The sequence below is a fragment of the Chlamydomonas reinhardtii genome, chromosome 7 (genome assembly GCF_000002595.2).
Source record: "Chlamydomonas reinhardtii strain CC-503 cw92 mt+ chromosome 7, whole genome shotgun sequence".
NCBI classification, from domain to species: domain Eukaryota; kingdom Viridiplantae; phylum Chlorophyta; class Chlorophyceae; order Chlamydomonadales; family Chlamydomonadaceae; genus Chlamydomonas; species Chlamydomonas reinhardtii.
Window position 1 is genome coordinate 4,226,408 of NC_057010.1, and position 24,766 is coordinate 4,251,173.

At 68.7% G+C, this 24,766-nt stretch overlaps 4 protein-coding genes across 5 annotated transcripts in view; all 4 read left to right on the top strand.

The window, feature by feature from the left end:
- Positions 1-53: 53 nt before the first annotated feature.
- Positions 54-7,718, top strand: CHLRE_07g341950v5 (uncharacterized protein). The gene is made up of 6 exons (XM_043064372.1): positions 54-1,409; positions 1,641-1,723; positions 2,020-3,879; positions 4,226-4,971; positions 5,267-5,486; positions 6,052-7,718. Exons 1-6 carry the CDS (start codon positions 107-109, stop codon positions 7,222-7,224), a joined length of 5,385 nt encoding a protein of 1,794 aa, XP_042922934.1. The 5' UTR covers positions 54-106; the 3' UTR covers positions 7,225-7,718.
- Positions 7,719-7,783: 65 nt separating this feature from the next.
- On the top strand, positions 7,784-14,935 carry CHLRE_07g341925v5 (uncharacterized protein). The gene is made up of 6 exons (XM_043064371.1): positions 7,784-9,189; positions 9,287-9,360; positions 9,786-11,462; positions 11,938-12,755; positions 13,025-13,229; positions 13,484-14,935. Exons 1-6 carry the CDS (start codon positions 7,857-7,859, stop codon positions 14,540-14,542), a joined length of 5,166 nt encoding a protein of 1,721 aa, XP_042922935.1. The 5' UTR covers positions 7,784-7,856; the 3' UTR covers positions 14,543-14,935.
- Positions 14,936-14,983: 48 nt separating this feature from the next.
- CHLRE_07g341900v5 (uncharacterized protein) lies at positions 14,984-23,185 on the top strand. 2 transcript variants are annotated; one of them, XM_043064369.1, is made up of 6 exons: positions 14,984-16,465; positions 16,857-16,927; positions 17,302-18,777; positions 19,055-19,599; positions 19,939-20,098; positions 21,036-23,185. In XM_043064369.1, exons 1-6 carry the CDS (start codon positions 15,025-15,027, stop codon positions 21,954-21,956), a joined length of 4,614 nt encoding a protein of 1,537 aa, XP_042922937.1. In that variant the 5' UTR covers positions 14,984-15,024; the 3' UTR covers positions 21,957-23,185. The 2 variants fall into 2 exon arrangements, with proteins under 2 accessions (XP_042922937.1, XP_042922936.1); XM_043064370.1 differs by having other exon boundaries at positions 16,860-16,927.
- A 307-nt stretch (positions 23,186-23,492) lies between these two features.
- Positions 23,493-24,766, top strand: part of CHLRE_07g341850v5 (uncharacterized protein) — a 10,817-nt gene continuing 9,543 nt past the window's right edge. Inside the window, exon 1 of the mRNA XM_043064368.1 lies at positions 23,493-24,654. Coding sequence (XP_042922938.1) covers positions 23,701-24,654 — 954 coding nt within the window. The 5' untranslated portion in view covers positions 23,493-23,700. The remainder of the gene's footprint in view (positions 24,655-24,766) is intronic.

Consider the following 24,766-nt stretch of genomic DNA (forward strand, 5'->3'; position numbering starts at 1 on the left):
CATGCAAAACGCTCCACGCAGAATGGTTTATAGCCATGGCTTGCAGAGCAAAACATAGCTTTGATACACAAACCTCGTCAGCTGGTACTAATACGGTATAATCTTAATGTTAGACAGCGAGCAAGTTCTTTTGGGCGCCGGCTCGACTGATCGCGCGCTGCCGTCCGAGTCGCTGCTTGGCGCTGATGGCAAACAAAAGCATTTCAGTAAGCAGCTCGCGGCTCTGCAGCAGCGGCGTGTGGCGTTCGAGGCGGCCGGCTTGACGCCGGCCGAGGTCGCGAGCTGCTCCTCGCGGCGCCACGCGCAGTGCCAGCAGTCGCAGCTGAACGCCCTGCGCGCCTCCGCCCGCGCCGGCGTCAGTGGCTACCGCCCGCACCTGCGCGCGGCCGCCACCTCGGCCCTCACCGCCGCCAGCGCAGCCGTCGCCCAGTTCCAGCGCCGCGCAGCGGCGGAGGCCGCGGCGCAGCTTGCGGAGTTTGAGGCGACGGACGCCGCCACTCCAGCGGCAGCCGCCGCAGGCGGAGTCGACGGCGGCGCCAACTCGGATGGTGGACTTTCACTCACAGCCGAGGGCACCGAATACTCTGCCGCAGCCGTGGCCAAACGCGTGCTGTTAGCGGAACCTGACGAGGTGTACGACCGGCGTGGCGAGGACTTCCGGTCGGAGCTGCTGGAGCGATACGTCATAGGCGGCCCTTGCCAGGCCATGGCGGGACTGGCCAGCTGCATCCACACCCTGCGGCACAACTTCGCCGCCCGCGAGCGGGAAGTGCGGGAAGCGCAGCGGCAGGTGACGGCGGCGGCGACGGCGGCGGCGGCGGCACAGCCGGCGGCGCGGGGCGGCGCCGCCGCCGCGCTGGCGGCGGCGGAACGGCAGCTGGCTGCCGCCGGCAAGGCAATGGTCGAGGCGGGTCAGCAATCCGTGGTCGCGGTGGACCTGTTGAGCAAGTGGATAGTGGCGTTCAAGCCGCTGAGCATTGCGGCTAAGTTGCAAGCCACGACGCTGGCGGCGCCGGCGCCGCCAGCGCAGGCCGTGGAAATGGAGACGGCGGCAGCGGCAGCGGCGGCGGCTGGCGCCACCGGTGTGGTGGCTGAGATCGAGACGGTGGTGGTGGCGTCAGGAGCGCCCCAAAGTGCTGCCGACGCCGACGCCGCTGCCGCCGACGCCGACGGCACCAACAGCGGCACCGGCACCGGCGGCACGGGCAGCGGCGGCAGCGGCAGCACGCCGGCGTGTGAGCCGCTGGTTCTGCGGGCGCTGGCGGTGGTGTCGGCAATGCTGGCGCTATACCTTGGCGGCGGCTCCGCCTCGGCTCAGTCGGACCCAGATCGTCAGGAGCTGCAGATGCTGCAGGCGATGGCGGTGGCGGCAGGCTTATGGCACCTGGCCGACCGCGAGGCGGCAGCAGGTGTGCGGCACCGTGTGGGCTTTGTGTTTGTTATTATGTTGTAAAGTCTTGAAGTGGACAACGCCGATGCGGGCCTCCCAGGCTCCGTTGCACCTGCCTGCATCACTAGCAACCTGCAGTATCGTTCTTGCAGGCATGCAAATGCATGCATCACACCACGCCACATGACTGCCTGCCTGCCTCTGCCTGCCCCGCCATTGCCGTACGCACGGCGCCGCCGGTGACACGCAGGCGGCGATGGGGGCTGCTGTGCGGACGCGCCGCCCACCCACCCCGAGCTGAGGTGCCTGGTGTTCCTGCTGGCGGGCTGGATGGTGCGTGCGTGCGTGCGTGCGTGCGTGCGTGCGTGCGTGCGTGCGTGCGTGCACAAGACCGTACTTATATTTGCTCTGTAAATAGAATGTTCTTTTGATCCTGCTGTCAAGTTCTTGGTTGGTGTGTTGTTGGCAGGGCATGTATGGTTCGGCACGGCATGCTGCTCGCTCAGGCGGGACTACCGCCCACATGCAGTACGGCTGCCAAAACACACACGTGCCACTCACACACCTGTCCTGCCACTCCTACTCCTCGGGCTGCCCTGCGGCTCTTCCGACTGCGGCTGTGTGTGCAGGAACAGTACGACACGTGGAGACAGCTGAACGAGCGGATTACCCAGGCGGCGGCGGCGTTGGAGGCCGCGTCCGGGAACGAGCCTACTGCTCCTGCTCCTGCTCCTGCTACTGCTACTGCTACTGCTACTGCTACTGCTACTGCTACTGCTACTGCTACTGCTACTGCTACTGCGGCGGCTTCGGCTTTGACTGGTGCTGCTTTGTCACCGCCCGGCGGCACGGCAGCAACAGGTGCCGCTAGCGGCGTCGCATCCGCCACGGCTGCCTCCGCACCCGCCGCCGCCGCCGCAGCTGGCAATGCGTCCGACAGCTGCGCATCAGCGGAGATGGCGGATGTGGCTGCGGCTACTGCGGCAGTAGTTGGTGCGGTTCCGCCGGCGGCGGCTGACGCGTTGGCGGCGTTGCAGCATGTTATTTACCTCCTCGATGTGCCACCCATGGTGCATCTGGCAGAGCTGGCCGCCTCCGTCATGGTGCCCGCACTGCGGGCGGCGGGGGTCCAGGGCTTAAGGGAGGGGGGCACGCTGGCGAGGGCGGCGGCGCAGCCGCACCCGTTCGCAGCAACCGAAATTACGGCGCCGGATGCGGCAGCGGCGGCGACGGCGGCGACAGCGGGGGCGGCAGGAGCGATGGCGATGGCGGGGTTGCAGAGGGGGCAGGAGGAGGTTCGGAAGGGGCAGGAGGGGCAGGAGGGGCGGGGCGGTGGCGTGTGGGACTTGCAGCTGCCGCCGCCGGGCGTGCAGGGGGAGGTGTGCCAGTGGGTCCTGTACGTGCACTGGGCGGCGGCAGTAGCCACAGCAGAGGCTGTGTTGGCGGCTGTAGCTTATGGCGACGGCGAATGCGGCGGCGAATGCGGCGGCGAACGTGGCGGCGGCGGTGCAGCAGTAGCAGCAGCAGCAGCAGCAGCAGCAGGAGGAGGAGGAAGTAGCGCGACTGCGCCCGCCGCACCTGCTACAGCCGATGGCTGCGGGGACCAAGCCGCCGATAGCTTGCCAAAGCAGGATTCGAACGAGGGCGTTGGCTACAGCCCTGGGGCTGGGGGCCTGTTGAACACGTGGGCTCGCATCCCGGCCGCCGCCTGGTCTGCCGCTGCTGCCGCCGCCGCCGCCGCCGTCGCCGAAGCGGCAACCATGGCGGAGGCGGCGGAGGCGGCGGAGGGTGCCGCCGACAAGGCAACCAACAGCGGTAGCGCCAGCGGCGATGCCGCCGCCAACTGCGCCGGTGGCGGCGGCGGTGTAGGTGGTGGCGGCGCCGGTCGGCGGCTGAATGGCAGCGTGGTCGCTGCGGCATACACAGCGGCGGCACGCGCGGCGGCGGCGGCGGCGGCGCCCGCGTTCCTGTATGGAAGGCTCGTCACCGCCGCCACCGACGACGACGACGATGACGGCGGCAACGACGCTACTGACGCCGCCGCTGACGCCGCCGCCGACGCCGACGCTGACGCTGACGCTGCCGACCCAGCCGCCGCGACGGCGCGGTGCGCGGAGACGCATGCGCAGTCGCTGCTGACTCGGGCGCTGCAGGCTTGGGGCGGCTTCGTGCGCTCGATGCGGGACCAGCCGGCTCTCGGGCCACGTGGCTTGAGCATGGAGCGCACCCTCATGAGCATCGAGGCGACGCAGGCGCGACACACGGTGGCGGCGCTGGCGGCGCGGCTGCATGCGGTGGCGGCGGCGGAGCAACTGCCGCGAGTGCTGCTGGGAGCGCCTGGGTTGGCGGCGGCGGCGGAGGAGGTGGTTGAAGGAAGGGAGGAACGGGAAGGGGAGCCGGCGGCTTTGGTACTTCGCAGCTGGGAGTGGCCGAGCCGGACAGCGCGGGAGGCACTGGCGCGGGCGCTGCTGCAGGCGGACTGCGCACAGGTGGGGGCGGGCAGGGATTGTGTGGGGGAGGTGTGGGGGAGGAAGAGGGAGTGAGGGGAGGGAAGGAAGGGAGGGGAAGGCTGCGTGCGAGCGGCGGCAAGGGAGGGACAGGGTCGTAGCCGGGTTGCCGGGTCCGTCGTACAAGGCGGGGGAGGGTACGAGCGTCAGCGTCATTCCACATCGCACACACACACACACACACGCACACACATGCACATGCACACGCACACGCACACACACACACACACACATGCACATGCACACGCACACACACACACACACACACACGCACACACATGCACACGCACGCGCACACACACACACACACACACACACACACACACAGGCGCCCGGCCCGCCCCTCCGCCTGGAGGGCCCCGAGGTGCTCCGCCAGCTGGCCGCGCACTGGGCGGCGCTGCAGGCGGTGCGGGACGTGGGCGGCGGCGGCGGCCTGTGGGCCGCCCTTCACAGCGTAGCCGCCGACCCGCAGCCTAATCAGGAGGATGACGCACTCGCTGACGCGCTCGCTGACGCGCTGTCCATAGCGCAGTTTGCGGCTGCGGATGCGGCGCAGGTGGCGGCGGTGCGTTGGCTGCGACAGCCGCCTGTGCGGCAGCCGTGGGGGGTGGCGAGGGCGGAGGTGGAGGTGGCGGCGGAGGTGGAGGCGAGGAAGGAGGCGGGGCTGGAGGAGGGGGAGGGCGGCGGCCTACGGCCGCTGGCGGGTCTGGGTCTAGCGCGACTGGCCTTGCAGGTGGCGCCATGGCGGGAGGAGGAGGAGGAGGAGCGGGAGGAGGAGGAGCGGGAGGAGGCGACGGCAGGGGAGCCAGGGGCCGGCGGCGCCAACAGTGGTAATAGCACCAGCAGCAGCAGCAGCCGAGGCTTGGAGGTGCGCTTTGTGCCGCTGCTCCTCACGCCGCAGCAGCAGCAGGGGGTCGTGTGGGAAGAACTAGGCGAAGCGGGAGCAGCAGCGGCGGCGGGCGCCTGTGCGGAGCCGGCGGCGGTGTGTGATTCGGACCAGCTCGCAGCCTACCACCAAATGTGTGAGCGACCGGTGGTGGTCGTCAGTAGTGTGGGAAGAAGTGTGGGAGACAGGTGCGTGTGGGTTTGGTCGGGGCTTGGGCACCGCGAGGATACACGTCAGTCGCTACGTCAATCGCTACCGCGCGACTCTTTCAAGCACGCTCTGTCTGTGTGTGTGTGTGTGTGTGTGTGTGTGTGTGTGTGTGTGTGTGTGTGTGTGTGTGTGTGTTTCAACCAATGTTCGCGTGTGCTCAAGAAAGCACACAGTGAGGCACAAAACCAGTGAACCCGTGTGTTACCGATACCTACCTCTCTGTCTGTGTGTGTGTGTGTGTGTGTATGTGTGTGTGTGTGTGTGTCCATGCAGCGCCGCGGCCCCCGCGGCGGAGCGGTCAAAGGTGGCGGCGCGGCTGCGGGCGCAGCTGGAAGCGGGCGGCATTGGCGTGCTGGTCCCAATCCTGACGGCGGCGGCGGCAGGAGGCGGCGGCGGCGGTGGCAGCAGAGGAGGCAGGAGCGGCGGCGGAGGTGAAGCAGGCGGCGGAGGAGGCGTGTGCCCGCTGCAGCTGGCGTTTGAGGCCATTGCACAGGTGGGCCCCTCCACCCATCCAAACACCGTCACACCCACCAAACACTCACCCACCACACGCCAGCAGCATGACCGCGGCCTGCCCGTGCAACCCCTTTTACCCACCCACCCACCCACCCACCCACCCACCCACCCACCCACCCACCTGCAGCCCTCCACTCACCCACCCACCCACCCACCCACCCACCCACCCACCCACCCACCTGCAGCCCTCCACTCACCCACCCACCCACTCACCCACCCACCCACCCACCCACCCACCCACCCACCCACCCACCCACCATCAAACCCACCCACTGTCCCGAGCACGGGTCCAGGCGAGTTGCCCACGCACCGCCTCACACTGCATTGATGCGCAGCACACAGCTGCGTGCGGCGGCAGCTGCCCCCCAAGCCCCGGCGACATCACCCGGCGACCAACTCAACCCACAGCCTCGCACACACGCACAGTCCCAAACGCGCGCGCGCGTGCTGATACTGAACGGTACGAGCTCACAAACAACGCCCCCGCCCCCGAACCCACAGCCGCCCCGTCCCCGCCCCGCCCCGCGAACCCCCGTGCGCAGGTTCGTGCGACCTGGCTGCAGAGCGGCCGCGACTTCGTGGTGTGTGTGCGGACGGCTGAGGCAAAACGCAGTGGTGCTGACGGCGGCGGCGGCGGCGGCGGCGGCGGCGGGCGGCTACACAGCCACGAGGGCGTGAAGAACGCGGATCGGGCGCTGATGCGGCTAGCCGCCGACCTGGCGTGCCAGTACGGGCTGGGGCGCGTGCCGCAGGAGCCGGCGGCAGGCGGTGGCGGTGCGGCAGAAGCAGTCGCTGCAGAAGGAGCGGCAGGCGGCGGTGCGGCAGGGGCAATCGCTGCAGGTGGAGCTGAGGCGGCAGCAGTGCAGGAGCGCGGCGGCGGCGCCGCCAGTGGCGTCCGCGGAAGCCGGCGGCCGGAGTGGGAGGGCGCGTGGGGCGTGGTGCGGCGCGCGGCGGTGTGCCGGGCCGTGAGTGAGCTGCTTGGCCTGTTGGTGCCGGATGACCAGGGCGACTCCCTCGACCGCGCCTTGCACAACATACTACGTTTGCGCCAGAAAACTGATGAGTACATGGAGCTTGCGGCGTTGGAGAAGAGCGCGACGGACGCCGCAGATGGCGCGGCTGCCGCCGCATCCGGCGGCGGCGGGCGGTTGGCAGCGGCGCGGGCGGGGCGGTTGGACGCGGCGCTCGTAAGGGCCAAGGAGTTGAGGATCCAACGCGCCACGGTAGGGGAGTCTCTGCTGGCGTTGGTGGGGGATGTTGACGGGCTGCTGCCGGGGCTGCTGGGGTTGGAGGACACGACACGGCTGCTGTGCGGCAGTCGGTGGCTGCTGGGAGGGGCGGGAGGAGGAGGAGAGGAAGGAGGGGAAGGGGGAGGGCAGGGGGCGCCGGAGGCTGCGGCAGCGGCGAAAGGGACAGGTAAGGGCGCGAAGGGCAAGGGCGGAAGCGGAGGCGGAGGCGGAGGCAGAGGTGGTGGGAAGGCGGAGGCGGAGCCCCGGGTGAGCGGCCAGCGTGGGGGTCGAGATGCGTTGAAGGGGAAACAGGAGGCTGTGGAGGAGGGCAAGGCGTTGGGTGGGGATGAGGAGGGCCAGGAGGCGGGGGCGCCGCGGTTGCTGCTGCTGGTGCTGGAGTGTGACCCGCGGGATCCCGCGCGCCTCCTGCTGCCGCTGCCGCTGCCGACTCCACCGTCTGTTCGGCGCATCCTGGAGCACCTGTGATGCCGTACGGCGGCCTGTGGGATGCGGCCCCGTGTGGATGAGATGGGACAGGGTAAGGGGCGGGTTGGGGTAGGCACTCGAGTGTGGGTGGTGTACAGTGTGGGGAGTGGCTCGCCAAAGCGAGGCAGACCTTCCTTGCTGTAGCGAACGGAAGATTAAGTAAGGATGGACGATCCGTGATATGAGCTATTGAGCTGTAGAAAACGATGGAAAAGGTCGGCTTGGGGCGACCGTGGGGCGCGTAGGGGCTGTAGGTTAAGGAGGTGGCCGGGCGCCGGAAACCGGATTGGCACGATGCATGCAGCCAAACGCAGATCCCAAGTGTCTATTGTGATGGCAGGCCGAGAAAAAACACATTGCTCTGTTTTGCTTGTCCATTAGTGAGACATTGAATATAGCTCGTGCTCGACCGGTTGCTCAAGCCCAAGAACTCACAAATTCCCTGGGAGTGACTGGTAAAACCTATGACGTCAGGAATGTAATAAAGGATGCCGATACGAAGAATGCTGCGCCTTGGCGACGGTGTAGATGCAGATGGCGGGCTTTGCGCCCAGCCATCGCTGATGCTGCTCGGCACTAATGGCAAACAAAAGCATTTCAGCGGTCAGCTCGTGGCTCTGCAGCAGCGGCGTATGGCGCTGGAGGCGGCCGGCTTGACGCCGGCCGAGGTCGCGAGCTGCTCCTCGCGGCGCCACGCGCAGTGCCAGCAGTCGCAGCTGAACGCCCTGCGCGCCTCCGCCCGCGCCGGCGTCAGTGGCTACCGCCCGCACCTGCGCGCGGCCGCCACCTCGGCCCTCACCGCCGCCAGCGCAGCCGTCGCCCAATTCCAGCGCCGCGCAGCGGCGGAGGCAGCCGAGGCAGCCGCCGCCGAGGCGCATCTTGCGGAGGCGACCGCGGACGGCGGCGCCAGCCCCACCGACACAGCAATCTCCACCACGCCAAGCTCACTAGCTGACCTTGGCAAAGCAGCATCAGGGGAGACAGAAACTCTCGTGAAGCTAAGGGCGGAAGTGCGGCAGCTAATGACGAAGGAGCTACATTTGAAGTTGGGCGGCGGCGGCGGCGCCGCCGCCGCCACCTGGACCGGCCTTCCTGACCTCATAACCTATCTCAACCAGTCCAAAATGCTTGAAATTGCCAGCCTCTCAGAGCTGAAGCAGAAGGCTGCGCAATCGGCGCTTGCAGAAGCGGCGCTGGCACAGCCGCAGGAGGGCTCCCTGGCAGCTGCCCCGACTGTTCAGGAGCTCAGGAGGCGGCTGGCGGCGGCGCGCCGGGAGGAATACGATGCAGGGGCGCTGCATATCAGGGCGCATGAGCGGGTGGTGGCGGCATACGAGGTGCTGGCGGCTTGGCGGCGGGAGCTGCGGCCGCTGCGCGTCGCGGCCCGGCTGCAGGCGTTGCCATCGCCGCCGCCGCCGCCGCCGACGCCGACGCCGACGCCAGCGAAGCGGGCGGGGGGCAGGAACGAAGGCAGCGGAGACGGCGCGGCCGCGGTTGCAGCTGCATGGGACAAAGGCGTCCCGGGTACTGATGACGTTGTTGATTGTGGAGGTCTGGAGGGTGTGGCGGGTGCGGCTGCGGCTGCGGGTGCGGGTGCGGGTGCGGCTGCGGGTGCGGGTGCGGGTGCGGGTGCGGGTGCGGGTGCGGGTGCGGCTGTTGCAGGAGTGGAGGCGACACGAGTGGAGCTGCTGAATCAGGCGCTGATGGCGGTGGCGGTGGCGGTGGCGCTCTGGCGCGGTTACGGCGGGGATGCGGCAGCCAGCGAGGAGGACCGGGAGTGGCTGATGGCGGAGGCAGTGGCGCTGGCGGCGCTGCTGGTGGGAGATGATGGTGTTGGTGGAGGTGGTGGGGAGGGTGGAGGTGGTGGTGGAGATGATGATGGTAGGGGTGAAGGTAGAGGTGATGGTGATGGCGGCATGGTGGCGGACCCCGGCACGGCGGCGGCGCGGCAGCCGGCCACAGGAGGTGAGGGTGAGGGAACATGGGTGTGTGCGTGTGTGTTTAAGAGCGCTATTTCTTGTTCACATGCCGACGCTCCTTGCAATTGTTTGCATGATCGCAGGCAGCCGCCCAACAGCACCGCACCTCACGTACCAAGAGCTGAGGTGTGTGGCCTTCCTGCTGTCTGACTGGCAGGTACGTGTGTGTATGTGTGTGTGTGTGTGTGTGTGTGTTTTAAAGCACAAGGAAAACATAACGCAAGGACAGTGCATGTGTGTGTGCGTAAGTTGGCACTGCGACTTGCCCTTCGACTGCCAAATGCTATTTGCTGCCTGCATCGGCCTCGAGGTACACCTATCTAATCACCCATCTTCGAGATTCAGGCGTACGGCTGCCTGTGCTAAGCGTTCCTGCTGCTATGCGTGCCGCCCACGCGCCGCCCCCCACCGGCGGCTCCGCTATTGTCACATTCTATTCACAGCCAGCACTCGCCCATGGTTTGACGCCTGCATCCCCATGCCCCCATGCATCCCTACAACCCCCCTGCAACACCCTACAATCTCCTACAAACCCCTACACCTCCCCCCGCCTACAACCGCCCCACAACTGCTCATGCCCAGGACGCAAGGCAGGTGATGGACGCCCAGGTCAATGCGCTGGAGGCGGTGGTGGGCCGCATGAGCCAGCAGCAGCAACAGCAGCAGCAGCAGCAGCAGCAGCAGCAGCAGCAGCAGCAGCAGCAGCAGCAGCAGCAGGAGCAGGAGCAGGTTGGGCAGGCCGCATACAGCGACGCCCCCGCGGCGGCGGCAGCTGCAACAATGACGCCGGCGGCGCTGGAGCTCCTGCAGACGTTGACAGCAGGGGAGCCGCTCACAGCCATCGCCCGCCTCGTCGCCGCCATTCGCATCCCTGCGATGCGTGCAGCGCCGCCGCCGCAGTCACAGCCAAAGCAAAATCGAGAAGCGGCAGAGGCGGCGGCGGCAGCGGCCGGGGCGCTGGTCAACCCGTTCGTTCTGCCGCCGCCAGCCGCACCCTCCTGCAGCCCTAGCACCGTAGCAGCGGCGGCTCCAGCTGCAGATGCGGCGGCGGCGCCGGCGGCCACCGGTGCGGCGGCGGCGGCAGGGGCTGATGCGGCGGCGGCGGCTGATGTGGCGGCTGATGCGGCGGCGGCGGCGGTCTGCTGGCTGGACACGCAGCCGCCGCCGCTGGACAGCCAGCAAGTGGCCTGTGAGGCCTTGTTCCAAGTGCACACGGCGGCAGTGCTCAGCGCCCTCAGCGCCGTGTCCGCACAGCTCTACGAACCGGCGGGCGCGGCCGGCGGCGGCGGCGGCAGCAGTAGCAGTAGCAGCACTGACGGGGACGGTGGCGGCGGCGGGGTGGGCGTGGCCAGTGGCAAAGCGGTGTATGATGCGGCGGTGGCGGCGGCCGTTGCGGCCCTGCAACGGGCGGCAGCCGAGGACAACGAAAGCGGCGGCGGTAGCGGTGGCGGTAGCGGCAGCGGCAGCGGCGGCGGCGGCGGCAGTGGCGGCGGCGGCAGCTTCCGATCCTACGTGATAACCGACCTCTCAGTCAGGGCTGCATACACAGCGGCGGTTCGGGTCGTGGCGCCCCGCTACGCGTCGCGGCTGCTCCTGTTGGATTGGCGCTGGGGCGCAGTGGAGGGCGCGGCGGCGGGCGGCACGGCAGGCGCCGGGGTGGCGGCGGCGGGCGCCGACGCAACAGCGGCAGGAGTAACGGCAGGAGTAGCAGGAGCTAGGGCTGCCGCCTCCGCAGCAGCAGGAGCAGCGTCAGTCAGGGCAGCGGCAGAGGCGGACGCCGCGCGGGCGGAGGCGGCGGTGCGAGCGAAGCTGCGGGAGCTGCTGTCGGACTGGCGGGGCATGGCGAGGAAGGTGCAGGAAGCTGAGCCGCTGGCTGGCCATCTGGTGGACCTGCGACAGCAGGCGCAGCAGCTGGCGGCGGCGCAGGAGCGGTACACGGCGGCGGCTCTGGCGGCTCGGCTGCAGGCGGCCGCGGTGGCGCTGCCGGTGATGTGTGAGGCGGTGCTGGCCTGCTGTTGTGTAGAAGGAGAGCGCGGAGGTGTACGGGCGACGGGGATTGCGTTGGGGCGCTCAGGAGCATTGGAAGGGCAGCAGGCGCAGGAGGAGAAGCAAGAGCGGCAGGGGCAGGGGCAGGAGCAGGAGCAGCGGGAGCCGGAGGCGGCGCTGCAGGCGGCTTTGGTTCTTGGCAGCTGTGAGTGGCCGGGCCGGACAGCGCGGGAGACACTGGCTCGGGCGCTGCTGCAGGCGGACACCGCACAGGTAGGGGCGGGCTGGCGGGGAAGGTGTGGGGGAGAGGGATTGTGTGGGGGAGAGGGAGTGGTGTGGGGGGAAGGAACAGCCCCAAGGTAGACACGTAGGAACGGAAGTGGGAACCGTATACACGTAGGACGCATGGTGTCAATACGGAGATTGCGACGAGGGGCCTCGGGGCCGGTGTGCGGCGGCACTTGCAGCGGCACTTTGCACTGGGGCATGTCGCAAGGGCGTAGCCGGGACCTGGTGCGGCCGCCAACAAGGCTGGGGTTGGGTTTGCGCTTGCCTTGACCACTCAAGTCCCCTTCTTTGCATTCACTGTCCATCGCGTAACGACGGCTTTGCAACGCATTGCGTACCGCCTCCCTCCCCATCCCTCTGGATCCGGCCTGCCTGCCTGCCTGACTCGCCATCTGCCTCCCGCCCATCCACTCTCCAGCCTCTCTCTCTCTCTCAATCTCCTACCCACCGCAACCCGCAGGCCCCGGCCGGACCGCCCCTCCGCCTGGAGGGCTCCGAGGCGCTGCGCCAGCTGGCCGCCCACTGGGTCGTGCTGGACGCTACACACGATGCCGCCGCCGGCCTGTGGGAGGGCCTGCGCCGCCTAGCCGCCGACCCCCAGCCCCGCCGGGGCCCAGGCGAGATGCAGCAGCTGCTGTCGGCGGCGGCCGCAACGGGGTTGTGGCGGCTGGACCAGGCGGCAGAGGCGACGGCAGCGGTCTGGGCGCGGCGGGCGGCGGCGAGGAAAGGGGCGGCGGGGGCGGCTGCAGCAGGAGCCGCAGCGGCGGCGGGGGCGGCTGGAGGTGGCGGGGCGGGGGCGGCTGGAGGTGGTGGGGCGGGGGCGGCTGGGGGAGTGGTGTCGGAAGGAGGAATAGGAGTGCCGGGGCAGCGGCAGCGGCAGCAGCAGCGGCAGCAGCAGCAGGCGGGCGGCGGCCTACGGCCGCTGGCGGGTCTGGGTCTGGCGCGACTGGCCTTGCAGGTTGCGCCTTGGCGGGAGGAGGAGGAGCGGGAGGAGGAGGAGCGGGAGGAGGCGAAGGCAGGGGAGCCAGGGGCCGGCGGCGCCAACAGCACCAGCACCAGCAGCAGCAGCAGCAGCAGCCGGGGATTGGAGGTGCGCTTTGTGCCGCTGCTCCTCACGCGGCAGCAGCAGGGGGCCGTGCGGCCAGTTGCAGCAGGGGCGGCGGCGGCGGCGGGCGGCTGTGCGGAGCCGGCGGCGGTGTGTGCTCCGGCTGACTTCGCCGCGTTCCGTAACGCACTCGGAACCCCCGTGCTTGTGGTGGAGCGCCCCGCCGCCGCCAGGTGTGTGTGTGTGTGTGTGTGTGTGTGTGTGTGTGTGTGTGTGTGTGTGTGTGTGTGTGTGTGTGTGTGTGTGTGTGTGTGTGTGTGTGTGTGTGTGTGTGTGTGTGTGCTGCCCCTGGTGCACCAGGTCGTTGCAAGGGGCTGTAGTGGGACACACGTTGAAACCTGCAACCCGGGAGTTGATCCCACCAACCAACCAACCAACAAGGCAACGGACTAACCGACCCAACCGACTAATCCACCAACTACTCCCACACTAACCTCGACAGCGCCGAGGCCTGGGCGGCGGAGCAGGCGTTGTCTGCCTCGTGCCTGCTGCAGCGCCTTGGGGAGGTGGGCTTCTGCGTCGTGATGCCCGACATGCGGCGGGGGGCGGGCGGCAACAGCGACGCCAGCGACGGGGGCGGATCAGCAGGCGGAGCAGGAGCAGGAGACGGTTGTCCGCTGCACCTGGCGTTTAGGGCGATTGCGCAGGTGGGTTTGTGACTCAGGCCCAGCCGCCAAAAACGCTGGGCGTACGAACACCTACTGCAGACTCGGCAAGGATATGGCGATCCTGAGCGGCTGCTCGCGCGCAAGTTTCTGTGAGCCGTTCGTCACGGTCATATACCGCCCTTCCGTCCGTCTGCCCCTCCCTGCACGTCGTGCTGTGTTGCTGGTTGTTTCCCTGCTGTGTCGGCGCTACTGTTGCCCTTTGAAATTGTTTTCATGCTGCTGTGCCGCTGCAGGTGCGGACTGTGTGGCAGGCGAGCGGCCGCGATTTGGTGGTGTGCGTGCTGTCTGACCGAGACGAGCTGGGTGCGGAGCTCGGCGGCATGCGGCCCGCAATGACGGCGCTGTTCCACGCCGCGGGGGCCGTTGTCGACGCCTACGGCTTGGGGAGGGAGCCGCAGGAGATAGCGCAGGCGGCGCCGCAGGAGCCAGCGCAGGCTGCGGCGAAGGCGGCGCCGCGGAGCGGGACAGACCGGCGGGAGCAAGAGCCGCGGGAGCAAGAGCGGCGGGAGCAAGAGCGAAAGCAGGCCGCGGCGCGGCGGCCGGAGTGGGAGGTTGCGTGGGGCATGGTGCGTCGCGCGGCGGCGTGTCGAGCCGTATGCGACCGGCTCGGGCTGGAGGGGCCGCAAGACGACTTGTGGACGCTGCGTGTCGCCGAGGAAATTGCAGAGCAGATCGAGTGCGTCGGCGAAGCGCACATGCAGCTCATGCGCAATGGTAGCGGCGGCAGTAGCAGCAGCAGCGACGGCAGTAGCGCTCGGGGCGCGGCGCGCACACTCGCGGCGCGTATGGTGGCGCGGGCGGCGCGGGCGCGGCAGGAGCAGCAGGAGCTGCAGGAGCGGCAGCAGCAGTCGTACAATGAACTGGTGTCGTTGGTGGAGGACCTGGATGGGCTGCTGCCGGGGCTGCTTGGGGTGGAGGATACGACACGGCTGCTATGCGGCAGTCGGTGGCTGTTGGGAGGGGCGGGAGGAGGAGGAGAGGAAGGAGGGGAAGGGGGAGGGCAGGGGGCGCCGGAGGCTGCGGCAGCGGTGAAGGGGACAGGTAAGGGCGCGAAGGGCAAGGGCGGAAGCGGAGGTGGAGGTGGAGGCGGTGGTAGAGGCGATGGGGGAAGCAGGGCGGCTGGCGGTGTGGCCGCGCGGAATGGAGGCCAGGCGGGGGCAGGTGTGGCGGTGGCGGAGGCGGAATGGCGGCCGCGTTTGACTTTGTTGGTGGTGGAGTGCGACCCAGCCGACCCGCGTGTGTTGCTGCCGCCATTGCCGCTCAGGCAGGTTGCGGGATTTGCGCAGAGCTAGGTGTGATGGCGGCGTGTAAGCTTGGTAGTGTCGGGCTCTTGAAAGGACAGGATGACGGAAAGGAAGGGCGTGACGGCGAGGAGACCGGCTACTCCGTCAGGCGACTGTTGGACACGGTTGGACACCGGTGGCGAAATGCAGAGTGAGCCAAGCTATGGAGCACACATGATGTGAGGGTCCGCCGGGGGGCGACAAGATCTGCTTTGATCAGCGACCTGTGCTGTCCGGAGCGACAGCAGATAACAGGGTCGGCCGGGGCCCGGTGCCGGATGGCGACGATCATCATTCAGAGCACTGATCGCAAATTTGCTAGCATCATTAGGACATATGGCTTGGCTGGTAGGCTTGACTGATTGATACCAGGACAGTCCTTCAGTGCAACAAATTGATAACATCCCTGAACACTGCCCTGAACATGACAGCGCTCGACATAAAGTGTATTATCTCACGAGCAAGTCGCATTTAATATAACGCAGCAACGGATGCTGCGCCGCGGCGCGGGTCCTGATGCGGATGGCGGGCTTCCGGCCCAGGCGCCCCAGTTGCTCTTTGGCGGTGATGCAAAACAACCGCCATGCAGCGGTCAGCTCGTGGCTCTGCAGCAGCGGCGTGTGGCGTTCGAGGCGGCCGGCTTGACGCCGGCCGAGGTCGCGAGCTGCTCCTCGCGGCGCCACGCGCAGTGCCAGCAGTCGCAGCTGAACGCCCTGCGCGCCTCCGCCCGCGCCGGCGTCAGTGGCTACCGCCCGCACCTGCGCGCGGCCGCCACCTCGGCCCTGACCGCCGCCAGCGCAGCCATCGCCCAGTTCCAGCGCCGCGCAGCGGCGGAGGCAGCCGAGCTTGCGGAGTTTGAGGCAACGGACGCCGCCTCGACAAGCAACACCGCCGCCACAGCCGCCGGCGCCAATGGAACCGCGACCACGAATGCAGCGAGTACACTCGATCCTGCCTCCGATTCTGGATTCAGCACCCAAGGCTACAGCTCCTCAGCCACGACCGCCACAGCATCCACAAACACATCAGCAACCACATCCACATCCACATCCGCATCCGCAAACACATTCCAATCAACACGCAAAGCCGGTGGCGCCGCGGGTGTGAAGGCGGGGCTGGTGACGTCGCAGGCGCTCAAGCGCGCAGGCCGGCCTCTGGAAGCGCTGGAGCGGGTGTTGGCAGAGCTGCGAGAGGTGCAATCAGATCTGGAGGTAATATCTCGGGATTGCGACGCAGCTTCAAAGAGTGCCGATGATTCGGAGAGCCAGATCCGGCAGGTGTTCGCAGGACTTGCCGGGACCCTGCAGCAGCAGCAGCGGCAGAAGCAGAAGCAACAGCAGGAGGAGGACAGGGCGCAGGCGCGGCAGGTGTTGCAGGTGGAACACGCGCGGCGCCAGGCGATGATACGTCAGCTGGAAGCGGCAATAGCCATGCGTAGCGCGGTCGCGCTGTCAATCAAGTCGTTGCTGGAGGAGGTGGCGGACCTGGTTTCGATTTTGGATCCATTCCGGGTGGCGGCGCAGCTGTCGAAGCTGGCGGCGGCGGCGGCGGGCGCGGGGAGCGGCGGCGGCGGCGGCGGCGGCGGCGGCGGCGACGTGACTTCTGCCGCGGACGAGCCCTGGCCCGGGCCGGACAGCTGGGTGGGGGACGGCGACGGCTGTCACATAACCACCAGCTCCAGCAACCCCTTCAGCACCGGCAGTGACGCCAGCGTCACCGCCATCAGGCTGCAGCGGCGCCGGGCGCTGGTGCTGATCCGGGCGCTGAGGGCGCAGTGGCGGGACTGGTGGGAGGCCCGGCTGTCTCTGGGGCCGGCCTGCCGCGACGACGCCCTGCTACAGGCCTCAGTCCTGGCGGCGGCGGTGGTGGCGGCGGGGCCGGCGGGGGCGCTGGTGGCGGCAGGGGCGGCTGGCGCGGCGGGCGCGCATGCAGGTGTGAGCGGGAGGGCCCCACGGATTGCGAATTGTTGCGTAGTACTCGCTGCTACGCGTAACAGTGCACCGCACAAACCGTGTGTGTGCGTGTGTGTGTTTGTGTGCGTGTGCGTGTGTGTGTGCGTGTGTGTGTGTGTGTGTGTGTGTGTGTTTGTGTGCGTGTGCGTGTGTGTGTGTGTGTGTGTGTGTGTGTACACGTGTGTGTACACGTGTGTGCGCACGCGCGCGCGCGTGTGTGTGTGTGTGTGTGTGTGTGCCATTGTGATTATGTGTGCCATTGCGTGATTGTGATGCCACCTCGACCCCTTTAAGCTCACTTGGAGCACAATCCATCCACCCAATCCATCCACCCATCCACCCAACAACCCACCATCCACCCGCCCATCCAGCAGGCCACTGGGCCCGCCGGCTGGACCCGCTGGAGCAGCGCTGCCTCGTGTGCCTGCTGTCAGACCTGCAGGTGGGGATGAGGGCCGGGGCCGGGGTGGAGGATGGGTTGGGAGGGGCAGGTTGGGCAGGGTGTGTGTGTGTGTGTGTGTGGCAGGCAACCCGCCTTGCTCGCCTTCTCCGTAGCGGGCCATCGTTCTGGGGCCTTGGGTATGTCGCGCCTACCCGATAACTTCTTGCAACAAAGGCCGCGTTTGCTGGGCGCCGGCCGCCAATCCCCTCCCAGTTTGGGCTGGTAACTACAATGCCCCCTCCTCCTCTCCCCTCACTCCGTTCTCCACCTCAACGGCTACACACAAACCCCCGCCAACCTGAACGCGCCCCCCCAACCGTCTACCACTTCCTTAACTAGTCATGAATGTACCCCCCCCCCGCCACCCTGTGCAGGAGCCAGCGCAGCTGCAGTCGGTGCTGGCCGCCCAACACCGCCTGCGCCAGGCTGCAGCCGCAGCCGCAGCCGCAGCCGCCGCCACAGCCATCGCCGCCTCAACCTCAGCCGCCGCCGCTGCCGCCACAGCACCCTGCTCGGCAGGCGGCACGGCGGCGGCGCGGCAGGTGGTGGGTCGCATGCTCGGCGACCCCGCGCTGGTGGCTCTGGCGCGGCTGGTGGCAGGCATTCGACTGCCCGCCCGCCGCACACCGCACCCGCCGCCCGCCGTGCTTGCCGGCCTGAAGGCGGCCTTCGCCGCGCGAGCCGCCGCCGCTGAGACCCGCGCCGCCGCTGGCGCCGCCGCCGCTGAGACCCGCGCCGCCGCCAATGGCAAAGCTGGCGGTGACGGCGCAGGCGACGGCGGCGCCGCCGGTGATGATGATGCCGGCGAGGGGGAGGAGCGGCAGCCGCTGCCTGCTGACCTTGCAGCCGACATGACGCGGCTGCTGCTGGGTGTGCACTGGGCGGCGGCGCAGGCGGCGCTGGGGACCTACTGCGATGCCGTGACGGCGGCGGGCGCCGGCGGCGGTCTGCCTGCGGGCGGGCCGGCGGCACAGGCGGCGGCGGCAGCGGGGGAGGAAGGGCAGCAGGCGGAGGCGGAGGCGGATGGCGCGGTGGCGGTGGTGATGGGAGGGGCGGCGGCACCGGAGGCGGAGAGTGGGGCTGGCGGGGCGGGAGGCGGCGCGAAAGATGGCGAGGGCGAGGGCAAGGGCAAACGCGAGGGCGCGGGGGCCGGCGCGGGCGTGGGCGAAGGCGGGGGCGGGCAAGAGGGCCTGGTGGCGGCGGTGTGGGTGGCCTACGATGCCGCGGTGACACGGGAGGCTGCGGCGTGGAAGGCAAGCAGCGCGGCAGCCCAGCAGCAGCTGCTGCAACGGGTGGAGGTGCTGGAGGCGACGGCGCGGCAGCAGCGGCAGGCGGCTGCCGCGGCAGTAGCAGGCGTCACGGCGCCGTCGGCGGCTGCCGCCGGCGCGGCGGTGGCGGCGGACGCGGTGGGGGCGGTGCTGAGCAAGACCTCGGCGTGCTTGAGTGAGTTGGAGGCGCGGGCGAAGCGGCTGGGGCTGCTGGCGTCGCAGGCAACGGCGCGCGCGTTGGCGCTGCTACCGCGGATGATGCGCGCTTACTGCGGCGTCGGCAGCAGCAGCAGCAGCAGCAGCAGCCGCAGTAGTAGCAGCAGTAGTAGCAGCGGTGGCGACGTCGGCAGTACCCGCAGAAGCGCTGGCAGCAGCCGTTGGGCGGCAGGGAGCGGTGGCAGTGGCGCCGGCGCCGGAGAGGTATCTCACCAACAGGAGCAGCAGGAGCGGGATGCGCCAGTGGACAGACTGTGTGAGTCAGGGGCGCCGGCGGCGGCTTTGGTACTTCGCAGCTGTGAGTGGCCGGGCCGGAGGTCGCGGGAGACACTGGCTCGGGCGCTGCTGCAGGCGGACACCGCACAGGTAGGGGGCGGGAGGGCGGGTGGAGGGAGAGGAGTGAGAGGAGGGGAGTTTGCTACCCGGTTTTTCTCGTGAGATGCAGAAACATAAGAGTACGGATAGGCAAGAAGACCCGTTGGCGATGCCGGCACTGGCCCCTGCCATGTGTGCTCTCCATCACCACCGCCGTACACACTTAAGTGCACGCACACGCACACTTGCACGGCGTCCCTGCTTCTTTCTGGTCTGCCCTGCACAATAAAGCTACAAACCTTGCCATGTATCCCATTGATGCCCCCAGGTGCCCACTCCCGCCTTTCTGGTGGAGGGCGGAGAGGCTCTCCGGCAGCTGGCGGCGCACTGGGTGGTTCTGGACGCACTGGGCACGTATAGGCGGGACTTCATTTCGCAGCTGCTTACCGAGGGTCCCCTCCACAGCGGCAGTAGCAGCAGCAGCAGCAGCGGTGTTGGTGTTGGTGGCGGCGGTGCGGATGCGGCGGTGCGGGTCGGGGCTGAGTACATGCCGGCCGCGACCCTCGCGTGTGTGTCGCACATGGGTCTTCAGATGATGACTGTGAGCCGGTCGGGCGCGCCCGGCGGTGCCGCCAGCACAGCTGCTACAGCCGCCGCCGCCACCACCGGCAAGCGCTGCTTCGAGGCTCGCCTGGTGCCTCTGGCGGCTAGCCCCCGCTCCGGTGGCAGTAGCTCTAGACCGGCGCCTGAGGTGCGCACCGCTGCTACAGCCGATGCTACAGCCGCACCGGTCGGCATCGACCACGTGTGGGCACACTTACAGCTGCAGCGGACAGGCGTGGTGGTCCGGCCTGCGCGCGGCGTGCCCTCCAGGTGACCTGCGATATGCGCACTCCCTTCCTGTCGTTCATCCCAATACTTACTTGGACTTTTGTACTTTGCATTTTGCATTGCATTACTGCTGTTTTTTCGCGCGCGCGCGCGCGTGTGTTAAACAAAGAATCAAACGGAACAAAATTCCGCCATACACGCGCGCGCGTGTGTGTGTGTGTGTGTGTGTGTGCGTGTGTGTATGTGTGTGTGTATGTGTGTTGTGTAGGAAAACAACAAACCCAGACGGCGTCGGAGTTACATACGCATGCCTACCAATACCGTGCGTGTGTGTGTGTGTGCGTGCGTGTGCTCTTGTCACTCTTGCCGTCTTGCGGGCAGGGATTACACGGCAGTGGTGCTGGAGAAGCTGCTGGAGAAGCGCGGCGTGGTGGTGGCGCTGATGTCAGATAGGCGCGGCGGCGATGACGGCAGCGGCACCGACAGTGATGATGGCAGGGATGTGGACTGGCTCACCTACGGCTTCCAAGTACTTACTCAGGTAGGTCCCAGCACGCCAACCTGCAACCTTGCCTAAACCCAAGCTCTTCAAGATGTTTTAGGCCTCAACCTTCCAGAGCGCTGTCTTACCACCGCGTCAGCTTGCGAAGTCGTACACGTCAGTGCATCTGGGGGCCCTGATTGTCAAGCATCCACCTGAACCCACCGCATGCACCGCCTGCACCCACCGCCTGCACCCACCGCCTGCACCCACCGCCTGCACCCACCGCCTGCACCCACCGCCTGCACCCACCGCCTGCACCCACCGCCTGCACTCACCGCCTGCACCCACCGCCTGCACCCACCGCCTGCACCCACCGCCTGCACTCACCGCCTGCACCCACCGCCTGCACCCACCGCCTGCACCCACCGCCTGCACTCACCGCCTGCACTCACCGCCTGCACTCAGCGCCTGCACTCACCGCCTGCACCCACCGCCTGCACCCACCGCCTGCACTCACCGCCTGCACTCACCGCCTGCACCCACCGCCTGCACCCACCGCCTGCACCCACCGCCTGCACCCACCGCCTGCACCCACCGCCTGCACCCACCGCCTGCACTCACCGCCTGCACCCACCGCCTGCACTCACCGCCTGCACCCACCGCCTGCACCCACCGCCTGCACCCACCGCCTGCACCCACCGCCTGCACCCACCGCCTGCACCCACCGCCTGCACCCACCGCCTGCACCCACCGCCTGCACCCACCGCCTGCACCCACCGCCTGCACCCACCGCCTGCACCCACCGCCTGCACCCACCGCCTGCACTCACCGCCTGCACCCACCGCCTGCACCCACCGCCTGCACCCACCGCCTGCACCCACCGCCTGCACCCACCGCCTGCACCCACCGCCTGCACCCACCGCCTGCACTCACCGCCTGCACCCACCGCCTGCACCCACCGCCTGCACCCACCGCCTGCACCCACCACTCACAGGTCCGCAGCCAGATGCGGCGCCGGGGCCGCGACTGCCTTCTGGCGGCGCCTGGCTTCATAGACCCAGCCACAGCAGCCCTGCGCCTCACCATCCTGCCACGGCTGAGGCGGGCAAACCAGGACGCGATGCGGCGCCTGGCCGCCGCCGCCGCCGCCGACGTCGCCCCTGCCGGCGGCGGCGGCGCCGCCGGCGCCGCCGCGGCGGTGGACGCGGCGGCGGCAGCGGTTGTGCTTGAGGGCTGGGCGGCGCAGATCCAGGCGGCGACTGCGCAAGGCCTTCACGAGATGCTGGGACTGGTGGGGTCTGTGACGGAGGAGGTGTCGCAGGCTGCGCACGCGCGAGTGCGGCTGGATGCGCTGGAGGCCTCGCAGCGGCGCTGGCGGCAGGCGGCGCAGGAGGCTGAGCGGGAGGAGCGGCGGGGGAGCCGGAAGGCCAAGGCAACCGGCAAGGCGGCGTCGGCGGCTGTGGCGAGCGTCGAGGTGGCGTGCGGTTTTATGGAAAGGGACATGAGGCAGACGGCGGCTGAGCTTGATGAGTTCCTGCCGGGTCTGTGTGGACGCCAGAAGCCAGAGCGGCAGCTGTGGCGGAGAGTCAGCGGCGCCGGCGGCGGCACCAGCGGCAGCGGCAGCAGCCCGAGCACTGCGCGCGCGGCAGACGGCGTCGGCGGCGGCAGCGGGGGCCGGCGTGTGCCGGCGGGTGGCGCGAGGGAGCGGCAGAGCGACTCGGGTGACGGTTCTGATTCGGATAACGATAAGGAGGAGGAGGACGAAGTGGAGGGCTTGCCGGCGGCGGGAAGGGCGGGCCGTCGGCCGCGATGGAGCAAGCTTGTGGTGCTACTGGTGGAATGCGACCCAGCCGACCCGCGTGTGTTGCTGCCGCCGCTGCCGCCGCAGCCGCAGCCGGCAACGGGTTCGGGCTGAGGGCCTGCTCAATCCGTGGGGCTGCGCGGCTCGGGGGCATGAGGTTGTGGGGTCGGCGACGTCGACACGCTGATGTGGGGTATCCAATGACCGGATCGGCCGTGCGGGTGTGGGGAAGGAGTGCTGTAGGTGGTTGGTGCAGTAGGGATTTGCCCCACGTGACGCTGTGGGGTTCCGGATGGCGTGTGCACGCGCGGCAGGATGGGCCTTGCAGTTCCGGTAGCAAGCGGATACGTGTTACACAAGAGCAGAAGCTGCAGACCAAAAACGCTATGGCGCAAAACGTGCATAATTGCAGGAACGGACGGGTTTGGTTGAGGACGGGATTTGGGGCATGGCTCACAACAGCGCGCGACGAGGCCGGTCCTGACACGGACTTGCCCTGTCTTGCGCTAGGCTGCCCAGCGGCTCTTGACGGAGGCTGACGGCAAATTACTCGAGCCAGCTGTGGGCCGTGACAGTGCGGGCAGTGCCGCACACGTAAGCGGCGACCCTACGGGCCGAGCCACTTGGGCCGCGCACCGGCGGCTGGCACCAGGGCGGCGGTGAAGGGCTGAAGAGCAAATGCGTACAAGAGCCGAGTAGGGGCGCGGAAGGGGGACTGGGGAGGTGTGGCTGAGGGAGGAGGGTTCTGGGTCGGGCGGCAGCCGCTCAGGGTGCAGGTGGTGCAGCAGCCTTTGGGAGTACGGGTGCAGCCCGTGCGTCAGTACATGGGCGATGCACTCGAGGCATACTACTCACATGTCCCTCGAGGCTCTGAGAGTCATTGCCACGACTGTTGAGTCAAGTGCAGGCGGGCGGCGCGGGGGCTAGCAACGGCGTTCTGGAAATCACAACACAGCAGGGCCAGGCAGGGTGACGACGCAAACGCGGGGCGGAAGACGCCAACACCTGGCTGCTCGAGTTTCCGGATGCGTGTGAAGTCCGTTTGTGCAAGGACGCGGGCAAACTCAGGAAAGGCCGAGGACAGCTTGGAAAGGCCGTGGGGGTCAGCAGCCAAACCCTAGGTAGGGCTGCTGGCGGGCTACCTCAAGGGCTACCCTCTCCTAGCCTGCACCCTGACCAGTAAGGCCAACGCTCCAGGCTTGACTGCAGCTCCTTCCCGTCTGTGCGTGTGACAAGATAGGCTGAAGGTTGCAGGGGAAGGCACGCGATAATGGCCATGCGGGGGAGAAACGCAACATCCCGGACATGACAGGGTCAAGGCCCGTGCAACTCCGTCACGCCCCGCATATCCATCAATTGCATCCAATTGACCCAAAGAATCACGTCAGGGCTTCAGGAAATGCCCGGCGTGTTGTCGAAAGTCGCTGGGTCGCGAGAGCTCCACGACTTGCGCCAGGTGAGCAGAAAGTTGCACCAGGTGAGCCGATCCATGCCATAGTATTGTTCCTTTGAGAGCTCTGTATGTACTGGACAGCGGCTTGGCAGTGGAAAGCGCTCACAGGAAGACCCAATCGGCCGCCTCATCCGAGCCACATAGCCACGGATCGCCAGCATTCTGGCCAGACAACTGTTCCAGCTCGGCTACCTGAACCAAACTAGTAGGAATGAATTGCTCCACGTTTTCGACTGTTGCGTAGACGACGTTTGGCGTGCTTCTGCTCTTTTCTTGCTCAACTGGGTCTCGCGCCGTGTTGAATCGGCGTTGACGCTAGGATTAGCATTTGTATTAGGCATATAGCCTGCTATTACATAGGCCAGTAGACACACCTTCCTGTTCGGTTCAGGGTGCAGCTCGAACATGGTCGCGCACACGCTTATCGCGGGCGCCGCGTCGACGCAGTCTGTCATCAGCACTTCACAAGCTGCCAGCAAGGCGGCCATGGTCGCTGGGTCGGGATCGCGGGCCCGGAGAAACGTCGCTGCGGCCGCCGGTCCCGGCCCCGCTGGCCCCGGCTCGCTCACCAAGCCCGCTATGCCCCCGCCGTCTCGCCCGTCGGCCCCGCCGCCTCCAGCCCAGCTGAGCCGGCCACCGGCTCCTGCGGGCGGCAACGGTGCCCTGTCGCGCCCCGGCCCGCCTCCGCCGGCCCGCCCCACCGGCCCCGCTGCGCCCCCGCCGCTGCGCAACGCACCCGCGCCTGCCCAGCAGGGCGCCGGCAACGGCGCCGGCCCGGCCGCCCCCGCCCCGCCGCGGCCGGCCATGACCCCACCGCGACCGGCCATGACCCCGCCGCCGGCGCCGCCCGCGCAGCAGCCCCTGACCCGGCCCGCGGTCTCCAACCCCTTTGCCAACCTGCCGCCCGTGTCGGCGCCCAACGCGGCCGCCTCCACCGCGCCCGCGCCCCTCACCGCCGCGCCGCCGCCGCCACGCCCGGCGCCGCCCAAGCCGGCGCCGCCGCCCCCGGCGCGGCCCATGCGCCCGCCGCCGCCGCGGCCCACCGGCGGCCCCAACGCCGCACAGTCCGCACCGCCGCCGCCGCGCTCCTTTGGCGCGCCGCCGCGCCCGGGCGCGCCCGCCTCCGGCGCCGCCGCCGCGCCGTCGGCGGCCTCCGGCACCTCCTCCGTGCCCCTCTCCCGCCCGCCCTCCCGGCCGGACCTGCTGCCGCGCCAGCCCGCCACCAGCGCCCCCACGACGCTGGCTGCTGACGCCGCTGCTGCGGCCGGCGGTAGTCAGCTTGTGCGGCCCGACCCGCCCTCGCTGCGTGTGCTGGAGCCGCTCATGGGGCGCGGCGGGCGCGGCTCCATGGACATCGAGGTGAGGGGCTGGCTGGATGGGAGGCTGTCAGCGAGGGTGGAGGCGCCACATGCTCTGCTTGGTGGTGGTGTGTTGCTGTGTGTTGCTTGGGTGCTGTGTTGCTGGTTGGCCG